At 43.3% G+C, this 19037-nt stretch overlaps 1 protein-coding gene across 2 annotated transcripts in view; it reads left to right on the top strand.

Moving 5' to 3' along the window:
- Positions 1-19037, top strand: part of tmem132e (transmembrane protein 132E) — a 601081-nt gene that overhangs the window by 429452 nt on the left and 152592 nt on the right. The window contains exons 1-2 of one of the 2 annotated variants that reach the window (XM_034683893.1): positions 9282-10014; positions 10694-11654. In XM_034683893.1, the coding sequence (XP_034539784.1) occupies positions 9936-10014; positions 10694-11654 (1040 nt within the window). In that variant the 5' untranslated portion in view covers positions 9282-9935. Of the gene's footprint in view, positions 1-9281; positions 10015-10693; positions 11655-19037 lie in introns of those variants that run through there. The other variant, XM_034683892.1, reaches the window with a different exon arrangement.

The following is a 19037-nucleotide window of genomic DNA, read 5'->3' as shown; positions in this document are numbered from 1 at the left end:
GTATTTTGAGAGATCTGTTTTATTGAACTGTTTGAGTTATGTTAAGTTACCGCTGAAAACATGCCCTCGCTGCATGGGTGTTTCAGGATAAAGGTATTTCAACAACATAACAGTGGTGTGTCTGAAACTGTTATCGTATTACCTGGGCTTTATCAGAGCTACAGCGATGTTGGCAGCGATTGTTAGGCAGTCCCTCCAGGATTTCACTATTTTTTTATTTTTTTTATTGTTGCGGCCCAAAAAGCCAGATTTTTTTGAGACAGCTTTTTGAAAAAATTGCAGTTAAAGTTGCAACTTTTTTTGGTTGCCTTTTTCCCCCAATGACATCTCAGGGGCAAGCAAATAGGCTAAATCACAGTTGTTTTTAAAAAAAACATTCTTAATGTGACCACTGTGTGATTCTCTTGATTCACAGAAAAATGCCATGAAAGGGCTGTGCTGCACATTTACGACAGTCCTTGAATGTACCTGCAGTGACAGGCGACCTGGACAGAGAGTCAGTTCACGGCACTCTGAAATGCATCTGCATCTTTCATCAAGGAGTTGATCAATTCTAAATGTGTCTGATGTTTCACCAAACTGGAATAAATCAAGCTGTAGACGAGGAGCTTTTTACTGTAATGGCGGCAACAACGTCAAACCTCAAATAGTAAACAGACGTCCCGTGATTGTGTCTTTGTCACTAACGCACACTGGGGGTAAAAATCATCAATGAAGATGAGACAGATGCATGGAAGCGGGGAGAGCTGGTTCATTAAGCACACCTGCTGCAGGTAGGTGACCAAGCAAACACTGAACCCCTCAAATAATAACTCTAGTAAATATAGATAACAACGTCGTCATCGTCACTTGTCATGCCGTCCTCGCTTTTCACCCGTTCTCTGTTCGTGTTTTGCTGTTGAAAAGTGCCGATCAAGTGAGGACTTACGTTTATGTTCCGAGGAAGTTAAATTGATGATGAAACTGATGACGTACAGGGGCTGAGTTTAAGGTGATTGGTCAAATTTGCAGGAAAGTTGTGGTGATTGTATAAAATTGCAAGGCCACGCAAAAATCGCGCTGATTGGTTGAATTTGCGTTGATAGTTGCGATCGCGAAATCACAACTTCCTGGAGGGACTGGTTAGGAGTTAAAGTAATTTGCCTTCAAGTCCCAGCCATGGCCTGCTTCTTCAACTCATTTTGGACTTAAGACAATGGAGTCATCATTCGAAAAAACACTGTCTCACAGGTAGACCCATTGTAGTGGAGATCCAAGTCCCCGTCGGGCTGTTACTAGCCACCATCAAACTTGGTGAGCAAAAGCTTACCTGATACTAGGCTATAAGATACTTTAGTTAAAAACACTGAGACAGGCTCAATAAATTAATCCCGCCCATCTCAACCCCCTTTTTTATACCAGGGTGGACAAAATCCTGACCCTGGTTTATGATTTTAGACTTGTGATGTCTGTCTTTGATTCTCAGTTAGCCTCTGGGACCTTTAATACCCCTTTAACTTGAATGTATTCATTTAAAAACCTTGTGTTTACTCTCAGTCAGCATCCTATGGTTAATTTATTGTTTTGTTTACTTGTTTACTGACTCAGATCTGATCTGATAAGTGTTTGGTCTAACATGTTACAAAGTAATGTATTAGAGTACTTAGACCACTTTTTTGCTGTAACAAGCAATGAAGCACGTAACGTACGCTCTGCAACTTGCTACTCCGTTACACAGTTACTTTACTATCACCCCAAAAATCCCAAAATCCCTAACGCACTTCTGTTTCTGTTTCCCTGCCACTTTAAATGTTATGTTGACTTTGCAGGCTGAAGACACCTCACTGTTTAGATGTAGTTTGATAAGATAGATTAGGTTAGCTAGCTAGCGGCCCAGACCCCATTTGATTGGATGTATATATGTTTAAAGCCCAAACATCAGGATGAGTCTTCACAATGTTTTAAATATTAACATTTTGAGGGACTTAATAAGCTGCTTAGAAAAACTCCTTATGCTTTTTAGTCTGTTCCTTTGACAGTATACTTCATGTCATTCTGCTCTTTAAAGGGGACATTTGAATTGGAAATAACTCTTTAAAATCTTTGACCTTTTTCCACAGCTTCCTCCTGCTGAGATTCTAATCACACATTTTCTTGTACTCTTTCTTGTCAAGAAATGTAGTTCTGTATTCTCTCTCTCTCTGCTGAAGCCAATGACTAACTGAAGAAATGACAGGATGCATCTGACGTTTACTTCTATAGGTTCCTCAGATCTTTGGCCAAACACAAACTAGAAACCAATGTAGGGCTTGTTCTTCTTACACCTTCTTGTTCTCTCATTGCTCACCCAAAAACGTGTCAAGAGAAAAACATCTGGAGACACCTTCACCTCTGTAGACTACGTCTGAATTGCAAACATTGCTGGTTAATGTTTCATCATGTAGCCTGGTCCAGCAGAACACAAGCTGCAGATGTGGACGACGGCTCTAACTGTCCTTTGTATCTACATTTCTGCTTCACTGCATTCTCTGTTGTTCGTGATGTGTTTACTGACATGCTCATGCCCATCTTAGATGTTTAATCTGATGGAAATGTGTGAGACGAGTGTCCATGCCCCAGGCTTTGTATAATGTAGCCAGATATATGACAAGTTTTGCCGCTAGAATGACTGACTGAGAATGACTGACGAACTCTACTTGAGTTTAAATGACCTGATCTCATGCAAACACATGGAGTGGAAAATCCCTCTGCAGTGTGACTGATATTTGAATGTCCCTATGTCTATAGATGAACACTAATGAAATATAAATCCTCACACAGTTTGAGCTTGTTTGATAATCCAGCAGTCCGTTAGCAGAGGTAATCCAGGTCTGTCTGAGATGGAAATAGACTTTCCTCAGAGAGGGCGTGAAAAATAGGACTCCACCAGCGTTTTAAGTGCTAATACAGCTTTCATCCCCAGGCTAGTGTCTTTTCATCTCCACTTTGTGTTGCATTCATAGCTAATTGAATGATAATGTGAACCATTTTAGATTTTGGGTCTTTATTTGTCTCAGCAAAATTATAATCTGAGTAAAGAGTGCTGAACTTAAAAGTTGACAAGAAAAAGTGCACTAACTGTGTTTGCTCAGAGAAATCTCACACTCCAATTCAGAGAGATAGGTTAGCATTTTGTGGAGTGAACCGAAAGGTATTATTTTACCATTCAGACTGTAATAGCAGTACAGTGATACTGCAGGCAGTAAAAAGATGGAGAGGATGAAGGCTAAGATAAAGATCGATATGGAAACCCTTGGTGCTGGAACATTAGTGATGCTGTGAGGATGCTCCATGTCTCTTGAAACCCGCTCAACAATTTTTCCTGACCTTTTAGTTGAAGAGACGTTTATGCACTTCTCATTCTCAAGATCAAATGTCTGCCCTTCTTATGACATCCTCTCTATATATTTCCCTTTGACTTGGCAGCTGGCTTTTTATGTCTGACAGCTTTTGTATTGGAAAGCAAGACACAGTTAAGTGTTTTGTTTGACTATGGGACAAGGCCTTTCAGGCTCAGCCTGCTGAATGCTTTCGGGGAGACTAAACAGCAGCACAGCAGACGCTTGGTCCCTCTAAATTTGAATGTGGAGACTACGCAGTGTACTTGGTTGAATTGAAGACAAAGGCTGTGTTCAAGTAAATTATTTAGAGTGAAATTGGTTGATTGGTTTCCCGCCATAACCGGCATGTAGCACAGTAAATGCTTTATTTCACACATATATGCCAAGTTATTTCATTATTGAGTAAGAGAGCACAGACTATAAATTAAGTACAAGAGTAGTAGAAGATAATAGATACTCATGACTCCACCTGCATACTGATAAAAAAGCTCTTGTGGTAATAACATGTCAATCACTGGTAGTCAAACCAAAAGTATGATTTCCCTTACTGGCTCTTGAAAGAAATACAGTTGTAAGACTCAGATAATTCTTCATTGGCTTTTCTTTCCAAACTAAAAGCCTGCGTCTCTCGTTCACTGCCTTTGATTCAAACTTAATACATTTTGTTTTAGGGTGCTTTCACACCTAGATCGGGTGTTTCCCCCCCAAAAAAACAATCGTACTCTTATGAGGAACAAAGCAAGCAAGCCGAGATCGCAAGAAGGTGTTCTCGGCTGGCTTTCAAATGAACCCTGAAGTTGTTCGCTTGCAGTGAGAACACAATCAACCCAGCCATCGGAACAAATAGCTAATTCAATTGACTGTTAGCTTAAAGGTAGTGATAGGCTAGTGTTACTCACAGCCTCCATCCAATTTAGCATCTGCAGAAGAGCTGATGCTATGGGTAGCAACATCACAAGATTCTGCAACATCTACTGGTTCCACAACAGGTTAAGGGCAGAAAATCAAATCCAGCTTGTCGAACCAGGTGAATTTGTTTCATCTTCAATATCTTCAACCTTGAGTCTCTTGTCCTTCCCCTGACATTGCTCAGGAGAGCATTGAATGCTCCTCTCGTCTATGCGCTGACTCATACGTTTGTAGACTTCTGTATTTTTGTGAGTTGTGTCCAACATTTGAGAAATCTGTTCATCTGCCCAAACGTCCATGAGGCATCTGACCTCCTTGCTGCTCCAAGTCAACCAACGACTCAATGTGTTTGTTCTAGATTAACTTGATAGCAATAGTTGGCATCTCTCCCGGGAGGCGGCAGTAGCTCAGTCCATAGGGACTTGGCTTGGGAACCGAAGGGTTGCTGGTTCGAGTCCCAGTATGGACGAAGTTTGGCAAGTGGACTGGTGGCTGGAGAGGTGCTGGTTCACTTGCCTGGGCACTGCCGAGGTGCCCTTGAGCAAGGCACCGAACCCCCAACTGCTCGGGATGCGCTGGTACACGGCAGTATCCTCACTCTGACATCTCTCCCTAAGCATGTTCACTGCATGTGTGTGCATTTGTATGTATATACCAAAAAAAACTGTATGTGTAGCATGTCCAAAATAGCATGAGTGAAAAAATTGAATTTCCCCCCTGGGGATCAATAAAGTATCTTTCTTCTTCTTCTTCTTCTCTCACAATGTGAAATGCGACCAGTGCTCATGGCATTTGTTACCCATGCAGTGGGAAAAGGACGCTGTGACGTAATGATGCAAGAACAGCTCTGTGATGGTGTGTGCTTTGGCCCAATTTTTACCCACAAGGGAAAAATGCAACAACGGATAATATTATCGCCTGATCAGAGATAAGCAAACAAGCTACAGGTGTGAAAGCACCCATTGTGACAACCAAGCTACACATTTTAACCTCCTCTTCTTCGTGAGAATGAGGATGAATACATTACAAAACTTTCCTGCATCAGCTTTGAAAAGCAAAGCTTGTTAAGAATGTGCCTCTAAGTAAATTTAGTTCTAAAACACAATAAAAGTCCGACAAGTGGATTGATGATTAAATTCTCCACTGAGTTAAATTGACCGTATTGTGCTTTGAATCATTTACTTTTTTCCAATTTAAAATGCCTTTTTCTTTGTAGACTGTAATTGGCGTAACAGTAGAAGTCGAACAGCACAATTGCAGCCTCAAAGTGGCCCGATACTTCATTAATTGACATCAGACAAAGTAATCTGATGAATGCTAAGTGCCCTTAGACTAGACACCCACTCAATCCCAGCCACACACACAGAGCAGATGTTTCACGTAATGGGAGCACAACAGGAAGAGAATTCAATTCAATTTAGCCCGAGGTCTAATAGGACATCAAGTGGAAGAGGAAGGCGATAGGGTTTCACACTAGAAGCCCATCTGTGTCCGCGCTCCCTTTCAAACCCACCTACCACTGATGTTGTTAGAGTGAAATGAGACAAGAGCACCCTGATGCATCGTAGGCAGTAATCACCTTCTCAAATGACACCATAAGGCCTCGGGTTGAGTGGAAGGGGCAAGGATTTGTTTTGTTTGATGGCTTTCAGAGGGGGTATTGTCATTGTACAGTTTCATTGCATTTTAAAGGGATTAGGAGACTCCTGGGCAGCAGCCAGGTGACCTTCAGGCAAAACACGAGAGTTTGCTCTCAGATCAAGTGTCGTCTGCTGGAATGCTCCTTTTGTATGCCGACACTATGTTATGTAGAGGTGCACCAAAGGATATCATCAAAGACTAGACAGTTAGAATAGTATAAACTTTGCTGTCATTATAAAGACATCCAACTTGTGGACTTCGGGGAAATGTTGTAAAAGACACGCTAATCTTTTTCATATTGTCAGTACAAGGTGCAGTATTTACACTCCTGTGACATCTTTCCTTGAAAATGAATGTCACAGATGCATGATGGTGGGACCAAGTCACCCCTCTTTCCTCTCATGGAGCACCAATAATTCCATTTTAAAGTACAATGGCATGATGATGGTAGAGCTTTGTAATGGAGCTGTTGCACACAAATGAAAATAAAAAGGGCTTGTGATAAAGGGAGGAGGTGGTGAATTATGTATTTTTTTCAGCAGCTAGATGGGAAAACAGACACATAAATGATGTGTCTTGATACTGATATTTTGAAAATAAGCACATGTGGTAATCTCTTGTAATGTGTTGCTGATATTGACTCTTAAAACATTTTCCAACAGCAAAAGTCAGCATGCTTCAGGCTGTTTCATTTAATGTTTGTGCTGACACTTTTTGAAATGAAGAGATTTTTGAATGATAAAAGTAATTTTGACCAATCCGCAAAACCCTGTGTACCTTCAAACAAGGTGACCAAGGTTCACTATAAAGCATAGTGACGTCACCCATTGGTTTATAAAGAGGCGTAATGTAGCCCAACAGTGGTGTAGTTGCTGTATTAGGAATGCTATCTCCCTAAAACTGACAGTCAATCATAGTAACATTAATATACGTTATTACACACCGCTGTTTGTTGTGAGTTCAGCATGATTTTGACATAACAAACGAGAAAAGTTGTGCCAGCCATATCCAGGTTGCCAGGAATCCCATGACGCTTTCTGCAGGGAAATCAGCACAGCTATGGTTGGCAGCGCCACTGTATTATTGAATTTTCTCCCTCGTTAAGTCACCATCATGCATAGATGGCGTGTCTTTAAGCGTATTGGCTGCCTCTCCTGGTTCTGCAGCATTAAGATTGGCAAACACCCACCTATCAGTCCCACTCCCCTAGCCTTTTGTTTTTTTTATAACTTTTAGCCTTAATGCAATCAAAAAAGATGAGTTATGCCAAAACAATCCCCCTCACAGTGTGTAATAGAGCAATCAAACTAAATTCATTTTATGCACCGGGGTTTCAATGTGTTTATTCCTGGTTTCAGATGAGGCATGTATGAATGGGGTTAAATGGGGGACTCCTTGCCTTTCGGAGTCAGCCTCCAGTGGACACTCAAGTTACTGCAATGTTTTTCACTAAAGCATTGGCTTCATTGATCGACACCAGGGGTTGCTGCTTGGTTTCCTTAAAAACATCAGTATGTAAAGATCAGGGTGGAGAAGGGTGTGACAAATGTTGTATTGCATGCCAAAATTTAGCACAGGTAGTCATTAGATATCATATGAATCTTTGTATTAGGGTACGTATCAGTCCCACACACTTAAAAAGAGATTGATGACCAAAGTCTGAAAGGTTATTTTTATCATATAAGAATGTAGTCGCCTTATTGCAATGAATGAAGGAGTTGAACAAAGAAGTACAAATGCAACAAGTCAGGCAGTTCTTCTTCCTTCGAATTTGATGTACCTGTCTCTGAGGTAATCGCTTCACATTGCTAAATTGTAACCCCTGGTTCACCTCCTCTCTTCCCTGTTGGAGTCAATCCAACAGCTAGGTTGTATTGCACATCGCTGATGATACAAGAAGTCATGTTGTGTTTTATTGGCTAGCACATGCTCCAATAATGTCAGCAAGCTGTTTGGAGTCACACTTTTACCGTAAGTTCCCTGATGTGGCCCCGCAGCCTCCCTACACCCAAGCGAACAGATGCGGGAGAGGGAAGCAGACAGTACAGGGTGCGAAGCAAGCTGCTTCATAAACCAAATTACCATTTAAAAACAGCAGCAAGCTGGAAACCATTTTGTTTTGGGCTGTTTGGCCAGCAGCAGGTGCTTTTGAAGCACACAGAGACACATTACTTTAAGAGCCTTGCTCAAGGATACCTTGACAGTAGTTTCGGAGGCAGGGGAGAAACGTAACACATTAGATTTTGAAAGTCCCAGCAGGTTTTGGGGATTCAAGGTTTGTATGAGTTCTAGGCGACTGCTGCCTCAAGACATTGTGAGCTGCAACGAGCAAAGTGGTCTGTAATACTGCTCCAGTATCTACTTACCTCTTAAACACAGAAATCAAATCATAAACAACTATAAGCAGTCATGGGGGAAAAAGGCGCTTCTTTGATATTAGCATTGGCAAGCTTACAAGGTATATATCCTTGTCTGTGTGGCCAATATTCTATTTTCTCCTAAGGCTAAGAGTGGTATTAAACTCTAAGAATGTGTAATGTTGTCCAATGACTGGTTGAATATACAGCTCACGTGTAGTTTTTGAATGGTTGCTCTACGATCTGAACCTAGGAGGATGAAGCAGATGGCGTTCTGGTGCAGGAGCCCTTGAGGGAAGTTTGTGGATTGCTGTTGTGTATTTGTCGCTTTTCATGGTGATCAAGGCGAGAGCATCGCATACACCAACACACACACATTCCTGTGAGGTATAGAGAAGCCTTTGGTCGATAAAGACTAGACAGCCTCTAAGTAGCTTCTCTCATCACTATAGTTCCTGCAACCTCCTCTATAGCGACGACTGCTCATTTGTAAGTGCGGGATGTTTCCCCGGCTGTGGCTTCATCTTTTGTTGCCCCCACTGTTTGCCATTCAGTTTATGGGGCCCACACACACACACACACACACACACACACACACACACACACACACACACACACACACAACACTTCCATGGATCATTCTCTCTTTTATTATGGGAATTCCAAGCACATGTGAGTGAAGCGGGGAGGCAGCCCAAATACCCCTCCCCCGCTACGGCCGGTATCCCCCTCATTCTCAAGGATTTCTCATGGGGTCTAAGCAGACGAAATGGGGCGGGAGGAAGAAGGAAGGAGGAGGAGGAGGAGGGTAGGAGGGAAAAAGAGGAGGAGAAGAGAAGGAGAGCTAGGCTAATTCATCAATAATCTTTGCTTAATCCCTCCCTCTCCCCTTCTCCCTCTCACTCTTGCACTCTCCCTCTCTCTCTCTCTGCCTAGAGGCATTCAAGCAACACATCCATCCCCCGCCCCACCTCACACACTCACACACTCACCCAGCCCCTATACACACACATGTGAGTCTGCCTGAACACGTCCAGAGGGAGAGGATGAATCGAGCTGGAGAGTGTTATTCCTTTCGTCTCCATGTGTGTGTCGGTGTGTGTGTGTGTGGTGTAAGTCGAGTCCTCTGAGGGTTTGTGTGTCTTAGCTCTGACCGGGAGCTAAAATGGTGATTATAGACTAGAGACTAGGTGTGGCAAGACGGGGCGGCGTCAAAGGCTTTGTCTATAGTTCCCGTACAGCCCACCAACCGGGAGGAGGCTCAGCCTGTCTATCAGAGTCTGTCCCGGAGCCATGCACAGTCTGGGACTGAAAGAGCCGCTGCGTGGGGTTGAACTACTTTTAAACCAGGACCTGAACTACGGGGAATTAAACAAGAACAAGTTCAAGAAGCTCCGTGGAATCTTTGTAGCCAGTAACAACAAGAGCATGACCAAGTGAAGAACTGTTGGAGCTGTTACTGTTTTCTTTTTGTTTTCCACCCCCATTTATTCTGCTTTTGCAACTCATGACAGAGATTTTCTACAAAGAAGGCAGAAAAGAAGCCCAAACTTCTGTGGAGTGCCCGCTGAGGAACACAACCTTTTGAAGAAGCTATCCTTTCAAAAAGATCTTGTTTGATTTTTTCAGATTTAAAGGATGCGATTTCAATGACAAAACCATTTGGAATATGGGACTTTTAATCTATGATTTGGACCATGGGGACAGGCAACTATGTTTCTGTGCTCAGCTCTGTGTAATTTTGATAAGTATGTCACATTTATTCTGCTTGCTCTACGCTGATTTTGCTCTACTTTGATATCACTGTAGTAACTTAGGTTTTAAGCAGTGTTGACTTGCTTTTCTCAACAAGTGCACTGGAGTACATCAGATAACAACTCTTCAAATAGAGAGCTGTTTCTGTTTCGTGCTTTCACAGAGAGTTACTGTCATATTCCCTGACTCTTGTAGTTGGTATTTTAAAAAGAGTTTCACTGACTGTGCCTCTCTCAGTTCAAACTGTTGAATTGCAAAACACAGATTGCTCTATTGATTGATTATTGATTGGTTGGTTGCTTGGTTGATTTGATTGATTGATTGATTGATTGATTGATTGATTGATTGAAGGTGTTCCTCCTACAAAGATCACCCGTCTGGCACCTTGATGATGTGAACATGTTTCACTGGACAGCTTGTGCTCTGGTTGCTTGGTTTTGAACAGTTCTCATGTAATCAGTGTGTGCTGACCTTCTCTTCTTTCCTCTTCACGGCTGACTGAGTGGATCAGACCTTTGTGACTCCCTGCTTATCTCTCATTTAATGTTTCCAATCCCTGACTCACCCTTTTCTCTTCTTCCTGCTTTTTCAACAATCAATTATTTGCTGTTAATAGTGTATAAAAAAGTGTTTTCAATGGTTTCACCTCTTTTTCTCCTTCCTCTTTTGCAGCTCTTGCAGGTAAAATCTCTCCAACCAGCTCAGATGCCCTCCTCAGTTCCTCGGCAATGACAGCCAGCCCGTCGCCACCCAATGTGTACCTTCCTGCCAACTTCAAAATGTCCAATGCACAACTGGCCTTCTTCTTGCGGGAGGCTCAGATCACAGGACAAACAGTTGGCGGCAGCAGGAGCAGCAGCAGCAGTCCCAGCACGGGACACCCTCTGCAGCGCTCTGAGAGTTTTGTGGTTTTCCAGACAAAAGACCTCCCTGCCATCAACGTCAGCTTTGGGCCTTTCGCGCAGGACCAGGCCCTGTCGAAGGAGTTGCTGCAGCCAGCCAGTCCTCTGGATATTCCCGGGCAGCTAACTGTCAACTGGAAGGTGCGGGCTTTCATTGTCCAGGCACGGGTCTTCTCCAACAACCCCACAGTCCAGGTGTTTTTCTACATCGCCGGCCGGGACTGGGATGACTTCAAGGCTCAGGACAAGCTACCCTGCGTCCGTCTGCATGCCTTCAGGGATGTCCGAGAAATAAAAACCTCCTGCCGCATGAAAGGCAACCTTGCTCAATGCTTGGCCCAGTTAGAGCTGCCTCCGTCCTGGTTTAACACCAATGTGGCCCCGCTGGGTCGGAGAAAAGGCCCCAATGATGGGCTCCTGGATGGGCTAACCAGTGAGACCCTCCAAGCTGAGCTTTACTACACACTGCATGGTCCTAATCCGGATGGGGAATGCAGTGAAGGCTCTGGTCATCGGGGTGCTTCCAGGGGAGAACCTTTGTCACAGCACCCTCTACTGCGCATTGGGAGCATCAGCCTGTACCAGGCCAGCCAGGAGCAGCTGCTGGTGGACAAGCAGTTGGACAAGAACATGTTCCTCAGGCTGCCTGAGAAGCCCCTGAAGCCTGGAGAGACCCTCAAAATCTTCCTCTACTTGATGCCCAACTCAACTGTGGAACAGTTCACCCTCAAGTAAGTCCTCTTTCAAATGTATACAGATGACAAACTGTGTTGTTCTGATTGCTTCCATATTCATGCAGTTTCCAGTCTGAATTGCCACATTTAATGTGTTTATATTCACACATTTACCCGTTGGAAAAAAACATGATCAAGCTGTTTACATGCACAGCAGAAGCTCATTTTGTGAATGTTGCTGTTTCCCTGCAATCATGTACACCAGAATTATTGATGAATAGTTTATTTGCCTGCTTCCCAGAAGACCTATGCAAACATAAGTCATTTCCATCCTGTCATAAACTGCAGCCTAATATCTCCCTTTATAATTATGCAAACACATAATAGCCTTCAATTTTTCCAAGGTTTAGGCTTTAGGCTTTAAGGATGCATGTAAACAGAGCTCTGCAGTGTGAACGCTGCATCTTGTGAGGTCCCCAGTGGGCATGCATAAAGGACATATAGGATTTACATGTCCATACAGCCCTTCATTAACAGAACAATTATCACAGTGCTGGATGTCTCCATTACAGACGTGCTAATCGTCTCTATACTAAGCAGCATAATGAGGTAACGGTTTTACATAACCTCAACATTAATTGCAGCATTTTATGATAGCACTGGATCACAGGGTGCATGTGTAAGTGTGGCCTTATTGTGTAATAAGAAACCATGCAACATTTTTGTCTCAGGCTTTCCAGCACATGATGTTTCACCATTTATGTTCATTTTAGGTCTATAAGAGCCAAACGAGCATGTAATCACATATTTCATCCTTCCCATTAATTTCCCCCTCACTGAGCCAAGTGATGTGCCAGGTGTAATTAAATTCAGGTAAGATAAAAAGGAGGCGACAGGGTTAAACTGTTAACAGACTGTGCGGTTCACCGTTTTAAAGTGGTGGCTTAACATCCAGAGATTTTTTTTTACTCTCAGGAAAGGATTGTATGAATAATTTGCAATGAACTGCTGCTCAAAGCAGATTGTGTTTGAAAGCATGAGGCCTGCTCTGTTTAAACAGGTAATGGTGGTGGATCCCATATTAAATGCCTTGATACCACGTGGTGTTTCTGGATCATGCATTGTGACTACAGAGGAGAGAAAACTGAACATGCAGTGCTGACGAAAATTGTTTCTAAATGTCAAAAATACTTAGCTAGTCTTGTCCTATTCAATCTAGTTTGAGGTAATGTGGTAAGTGTGTTGACCTCCCTTAATCAACACAGTTAAAGCTGTCAGACAGGAACAAAGATACACCTTCCTCATCCTGCAGCTGCCCCCACTGTTTGCTTTTAATCCTCATCCTTTAAGATACACACTTACTCATGATGCATTTCCACCAAGCGGCTTGGTTTGGTTTGCGAAAAACAGAACAGCCTTAAAATGACTCCCTTTACATCAACATGGTATTTAAACATGGCACGTTTTTTGTTTGTTCATTATTACCACTTCCACACAGGAAGTGACAATGTTTTCAACCAATCATATTACTGCACTTCGCACTGAACTGAACCGAACTGAACCAGCTTATTTAATCAAATCACAGCTGCAGGCATGCTCAAAGGAATACCACCAAGGTTACAACAACATCACAGGGGCCCCAACTGGTGCGGCAAAAAGCTATGGGAGCCATATGATCCCTCCTCCCCTGACTCCCTCTCTCATTACCAATAATCCCTTTGAATTGATATTGCTAGCTCTCTCATAGCTCTGTTCTTGGTCTCTACCATCCCCTGATGAAAAGTCTAAATGTGTTGAACAACGTTTTGCAGAGCTATTTCAGTAAAAGCAGACTCTGCTCTGGCTGTACGGGTACTGTGAGAGCAGTGAGAGTGAGCCACAACAATGAAGCTGCGGTTCACATGAATAAACATTGAGCCAAACCTGCTGATAAACAACTTTCCATGGTTAGTGTAACAAATTAGATTTTTAAAAAATGCCCATTATTGCCAATTACACTTGGGTTATATGAGGTCTGAGGGTTGTTTTTCAGTGTTTCAGGAAATATTGGAGGAAAATTCCCAATGTGAACATGACAGATATTAAACCAGTTATAAAGAAGGTTTTCATAAATGATAACATATATTGCAATAGCTCATTTATTTTCTGTTTTCTACTCACTTTTTCCCACTGTTCAGCCATCTTTAGCATCTCTGAATCGGCTGTACAGTTTTTCCTTTTTTCTCATAGCAACAATATTTTTATATTCTCTGACATTAAAACTCTCTCCAAAGGACTATTATGGCTGTTAAAGTAAATACTGTTTGCCAATGTTAAGTTTCTGTGCTTGACCCTCTGCCTATCGAGATGGAGCTCGGGGAACATGAGGCCCAGCTCTGCTCGGCTCAGCTCTCTGGTCTTTGCACTTTTCTCCTCTTCTCGCTCATCAATGCAGCAGGCAGGGTTAGAGAATAAATGATTGTCTGCTTTTGACGAAACGTCAGGAAAATAATTCTTTCTCTGCTGGTACGCTTGAAGGCAACATTAGGAAGAGAAGCACGAGGAAACCAAAATCACTGACACACTCAGCAGTGATGATGAAACACACCATGGATATGACAGTAGCTGAATCTGGTTCAGACCTAATTCATGGCTTTTCTAGCTGTTAATTAACCCTCAATAACTCATTTCACCCCGAGAGAGCGGCAGTAAAATATCTCCCTGCAGAAATCATTTATTTATAGGTATTCCTTATCTTTTCAGCATGAGGGGCTTTAAAGGTTACAACCCCTGTTTTTACATTTTGAATCAAGATCAGATTAAAAAGCATTTTGGACTCTTCAACAGTCCTAGAGCTGAATGACCTCTCCTCCTACTGCTATATCAAGACTCATTTGATCCCTAAACTGTTCCCCTGGACCAAACTCGAACACATAACCAACCCATGCTGCCAAGAATACAAGTCTCCCCACTCTCCACCTCTCAGAGCTCCACACCAAGAGACTTTTGTACAGGACTCCACTTAACTCCCACTTCACTGTTACGTCCTCTGGGAGGAGGTACAATTCAAGTCCCCATTTGCAAGAGGACCGTTTTAGAAAAAGCCGGATTCTGCCATCCATCCATCCATCCATCCATCCATCCATCCATCCATCCATCCATCCATCCATCCATCCATCCATCCATCCATCCATCCATCCGTCCATCCATTATCGGGCATGGATGAATATGGACCTGGGTCGCAGGACTCAGATGATGGACACCATTGATATCATAAGTCTAATTCAGAGAAAAAGTAGCTGCATAAATGAATTAATGTAACTTTTTTTTCTTTGGGTTAGCTGAAAACTGAACTGAACTGAAGAGCTAATGCTTTGGATGTGTGTTTATGTCAGGGGACAGCTGTAGCTCAGCGGTAGAGTCGTCTCTCAGTTGGAGGATTGGGGGTTCGGTCTTGCTGGATGCATGCTGAAGTATCATTGGGCAAGGTTTGTAACCTCAAACTGCCCCTGCTGGTTGTGCCATCTATGTAGGAATGGGATTAATTGTACTTAAAGGCGCTTTGCATCACCATCAGTGTATGGGTGTGAATGTGTGAGTGTGACACATGATGTAAAGACACGTTGAGTCATCAGAAGACGAGAGACAGTGCTACATAAACCATCCATTTCCCATTTTTTGTGTCTTTAAAGAGTCGCTGTCAGAGTGCTAAACATTCATTATCCGAGTCCAAACCTGCAGGAATCTCAAGCATTCATCTGAACACCTCTAGAGCAACATTTCTCACTCCCTAACATCATCCTCTGTAAAATATATCATCTCATGTCAGTCATAATATTCTGTTCTCACAAAGTCCTCCATAACACAGAGTCTCTGCCTGACAGTGCTCTTCACTTCTACTGATGTACGCCTTTTGTCTGAAATCTGTATTACAAAACAGTATCATTGAATCATAGAAAACAGACGCAGTGGGATCTGTCAGTCAAGGCGTGGGGTGACAAAGTTACAGTAGGGCTTTGTAGTACAAGGGGAAATCTCTGTTATATCCCCCGCCTCTTAAAACATTTAGCTGACCATGTTAGCATCAATACACCAGCACAGTTCTTCGGAAGGCGGCCCCGCGCTGGGATGTAAATGAGGAGAGATAAAACAGGAGGGTTAAAACAGACATGGAGCAGGGAGAAGAAAGCCTCCTGAGTGACTCCACTCAATAGGTTGTGAATTCAATAGCTCTCACGGCCAACTGTGGAGTCGTACCCACGCATCGAGGAAGATGATTAAAGATGCAGTAAGGAGCATCTTTAAAGATGAGTCAGAAGACCCCCCTCCTTGTTTTTCTCCTCCTCTGACTCTCCCTTCGCCTCCGTCGTTTCTTCCAATTTCCCTCCTTTTCAGCCGCCCGGCTTTGAAGCTCTTTGACTTGTTATTGCAGAAGATGGCACGGCAGGCGGACAGAGGGCACAGCCTGGCCACTTGTGGAATCTGCCCTAGTTTTCCCCAGCGCTGTCAGAAATGTGTGCTCGCATGGGTACATTTCATGCATTGGGAGAGGGAGTAGTGGTGTGTCAAATTCGGTTGCCATGGCAATACAATAAAAATGTGCGTGTCTGTGTTTAATGTTATCCAGCATGGGGTGCTTGGCATTTTGCAGAATCATATTACTTCTCCAGATGAGTTTCTTTCCCATTTTAAATGTCATTTTAAAATCACATCTTTAAATGATCTGCAATATTTTCTACCCAGAATCACAGACTTATATACTACGGGAATATCAAAACCTCAGTCCATCAATACTAGGATCCCGACAGGTGCTCGGCACATCATCATAAACTGTATTGATGAAGCATAAACCAAGTGCTGTTCTTGTACTTAATGTCACAATATTAATACCTCAAATACTGAAGGAGCACAGTTAAGGAAGTTAGCTTCAGTCGTGTTGACTCAACTCATCAGCACATTTGTTAAAATACGTGTTGCTCAAATCTGCAGCTCTATAAATCTTGTAGCATGTTTGGCTTTTTCAGTCACATAACTTCATTTCCACCCAAAGCTGATTTCTGCTTCTTGCAAAAATGGCTCTGATTAACCTCCTGTAACAAAATGCACACAGGAAGGTTTGAAGCTGGCTAGAGAAGCAGCACTTAATAAATGAGTAGCAACACATCTAACCAACCATGACCAGTCATGATAGGTTTGCAAGCTGGAAACTTGGAGGATGTACTTGATTCTCACAGCTATCATCTCTCTCTCATCACCCATCCGTCTTTCCAACCCTAAGAGCTGATTTATTCTTGTGCATCGCCCCTACACAGCAGGGGCTGACACGGACATGAGCACTATATACTTGTGCGTGGATATGCCGCGCAGCAATTCTCTGGCGAAACGCTTGAGGGCAGTGTGGTCTCTAAGATAGCCTGTCACCTGCTTCTGGCGACTTCTGTTTACTTTTCTACAGCCATTCAGAGCGTGTTATGTTAATCTACAGCTGATACATGTTGCTGTTTATCATGCAGACAGGATGGCCGATGAGCAGGGATCCTGGAAGTGCTGTAAATGCGGGAAATACAATGCCACCGAGCTGACCAATCACAGGGCTTGCGGTCCGCGTCGATTCTACTAGTTGTTACATGTTGAAGGAGGTGCATGTCAGCTACGTGTGTAGGCCTCTGTGTAGGTACGGGAGCTACGCAGACCTCCGGCGTAGGCTGCGCCGTCGATTCGACGCAGAAGTGTAAATCAGCCTTTACTCGGTCTCAGCAGATGTGTGTCTAACATGTGTCTGGTCCTGCTGGAGGTTTCTGCCTGTTAAAGGAAGTTTGTCCTTGCCACTGTAACTTGCTAAATGTTGCAAAGTGCTCTGCTCATGGTGGATTAAGATTAGATCAGACTGAGTCCTGTCTGTAAGATGGGACTGGATCTTATCCTGTCTTGATGTTGGGTCTTTGTTAATAATAGAACATAGTACAGTACGGTCTAGACCTGCTCTGTTTGGAAAGAGTCTGAGGATAACATTTGTTGGGATTTGACACTTCATGAATCAAGATGGATTGATTGATTGAGGCAGCGAGGTGGATTGATGAAGCAGTAAAAACCAGGACATCAAATTGTTAAGTTGGTTGACGTGCACTCAGATCCTTTGAGTCAGACCAACATTTGATTTCTAACCTACAACTTACCTTGATTTTCTGAAAGGTTGCAGCAGATATGAAGTCAGAAATATTTAAGACGTTGGTTTATTTATAAGTTGAAGGATAGCCAAGGGTCATGCATGTATCTTAACCTGAATAACTGCAGGGAGGTCATGGAATACTATACAACATACACCACGATGCACTTGGTGATGAGATGTCAATGTAGACTCTATTGAGTCATTGACATTTTCACAGGAGTAAACGCAGCCTCGGTGCAGTACACACACAAACATTCATCCTTATCCACGTGCATGATACAAGGCTCCCAGTGCAGTACTCCAGAGCCCTGGGTAAAACATGCAGTATTCAAATGCCCCGGCTCCAAATAAAGGCTGGAGGAGAGACAGCGCAATGGAAGCCAGTGAGAGTGACCCACATTCAGCAGCAGAGGCTTCGTCCCCGGCAGCTAGATGGTCGCTCGCGCCTCGTAGGAAACACGGAAACTGCCTGACCTCAGCCTCTGCTTCCTGCCAGCTCTGCGGTCTCGCTGCGCTCCACGTCCCACGTCTCACTGTCGCTGTCAGTGTCGGCTCGTCTTTTCCCGGCGCTTTGATGGGAAATGTCAGCACCTCTCACAGTGGAGCGTACGCATGTTCAGATCGTATGACTCGGGAAGTTATGCCTCGGCTGTGGGCTGTCTTGTCACGACACATCGGGTGACACGGATAACTGCTGCTTATCAGCGACTCTTGTCTGATATCAGAGAAGGAGGTCAGAGGAAGCTCCTCCACTATCATGATGACAAAATAAAACCATGCCCTTTTATTAGGCTGTATTGGACTGCACCACCACTGCGTACCCCTTCCTCCTTCCTTCCTTTCCTCCTTTCTGTTGTTCCTACCAAGCTGTGGCCCGGCTTTTTGAGGTCAAGCAGCAGGGGGGAAAGTATTTACCATTGTGAACTTTAATCTGTGTGGATCTCCTCTTAAGGGCTGTTGGCACAAAACACAAAAGGGGGATATACAGTATGTGCCAAGATTTTAATGAAATGGGCTGTTTTGTGCTCGAGTTAGTTTTTAATGCTTACAGAAAGTTGCGTGTGTCAGCTCTCTCCACCCGGCGAAAAGAAGATATTTATGCAGGTTTATTCCAGAGCTTGGCTACTGCTAAAGTAATTCATCTTTTTTTAACCTTGAATAAGTCGGTTGAGTAACGTTATTTAGGTAATTCTGGTATAAATGCATGGAGGATTCTTCTGTTAAGACTGTTCCTACCGAGGGATCCCTGGTTTGCTCAGCATGTAATTGAGTTTTTAGCTTGGTTTGGAGAC

Source organism: Notolabrus celidotus, chromosome 5, assembly GCF_009762535.1.
Source record: "Notolabrus celidotus isolate fNotCel1 chromosome 5, fNotCel1.pri, whole genome shotgun sequence".
NCBI classification, from domain to species: domain Eukaryota; kingdom Metazoa; phylum Chordata; class Actinopteri; order Labriformes; family Labridae; genus Notolabrus; species Notolabrus celidotus.
Note: the sequence above shows the minus strand (reverse complement) of the source record. Positions and strands in the feature narration are given on the sequence as shown.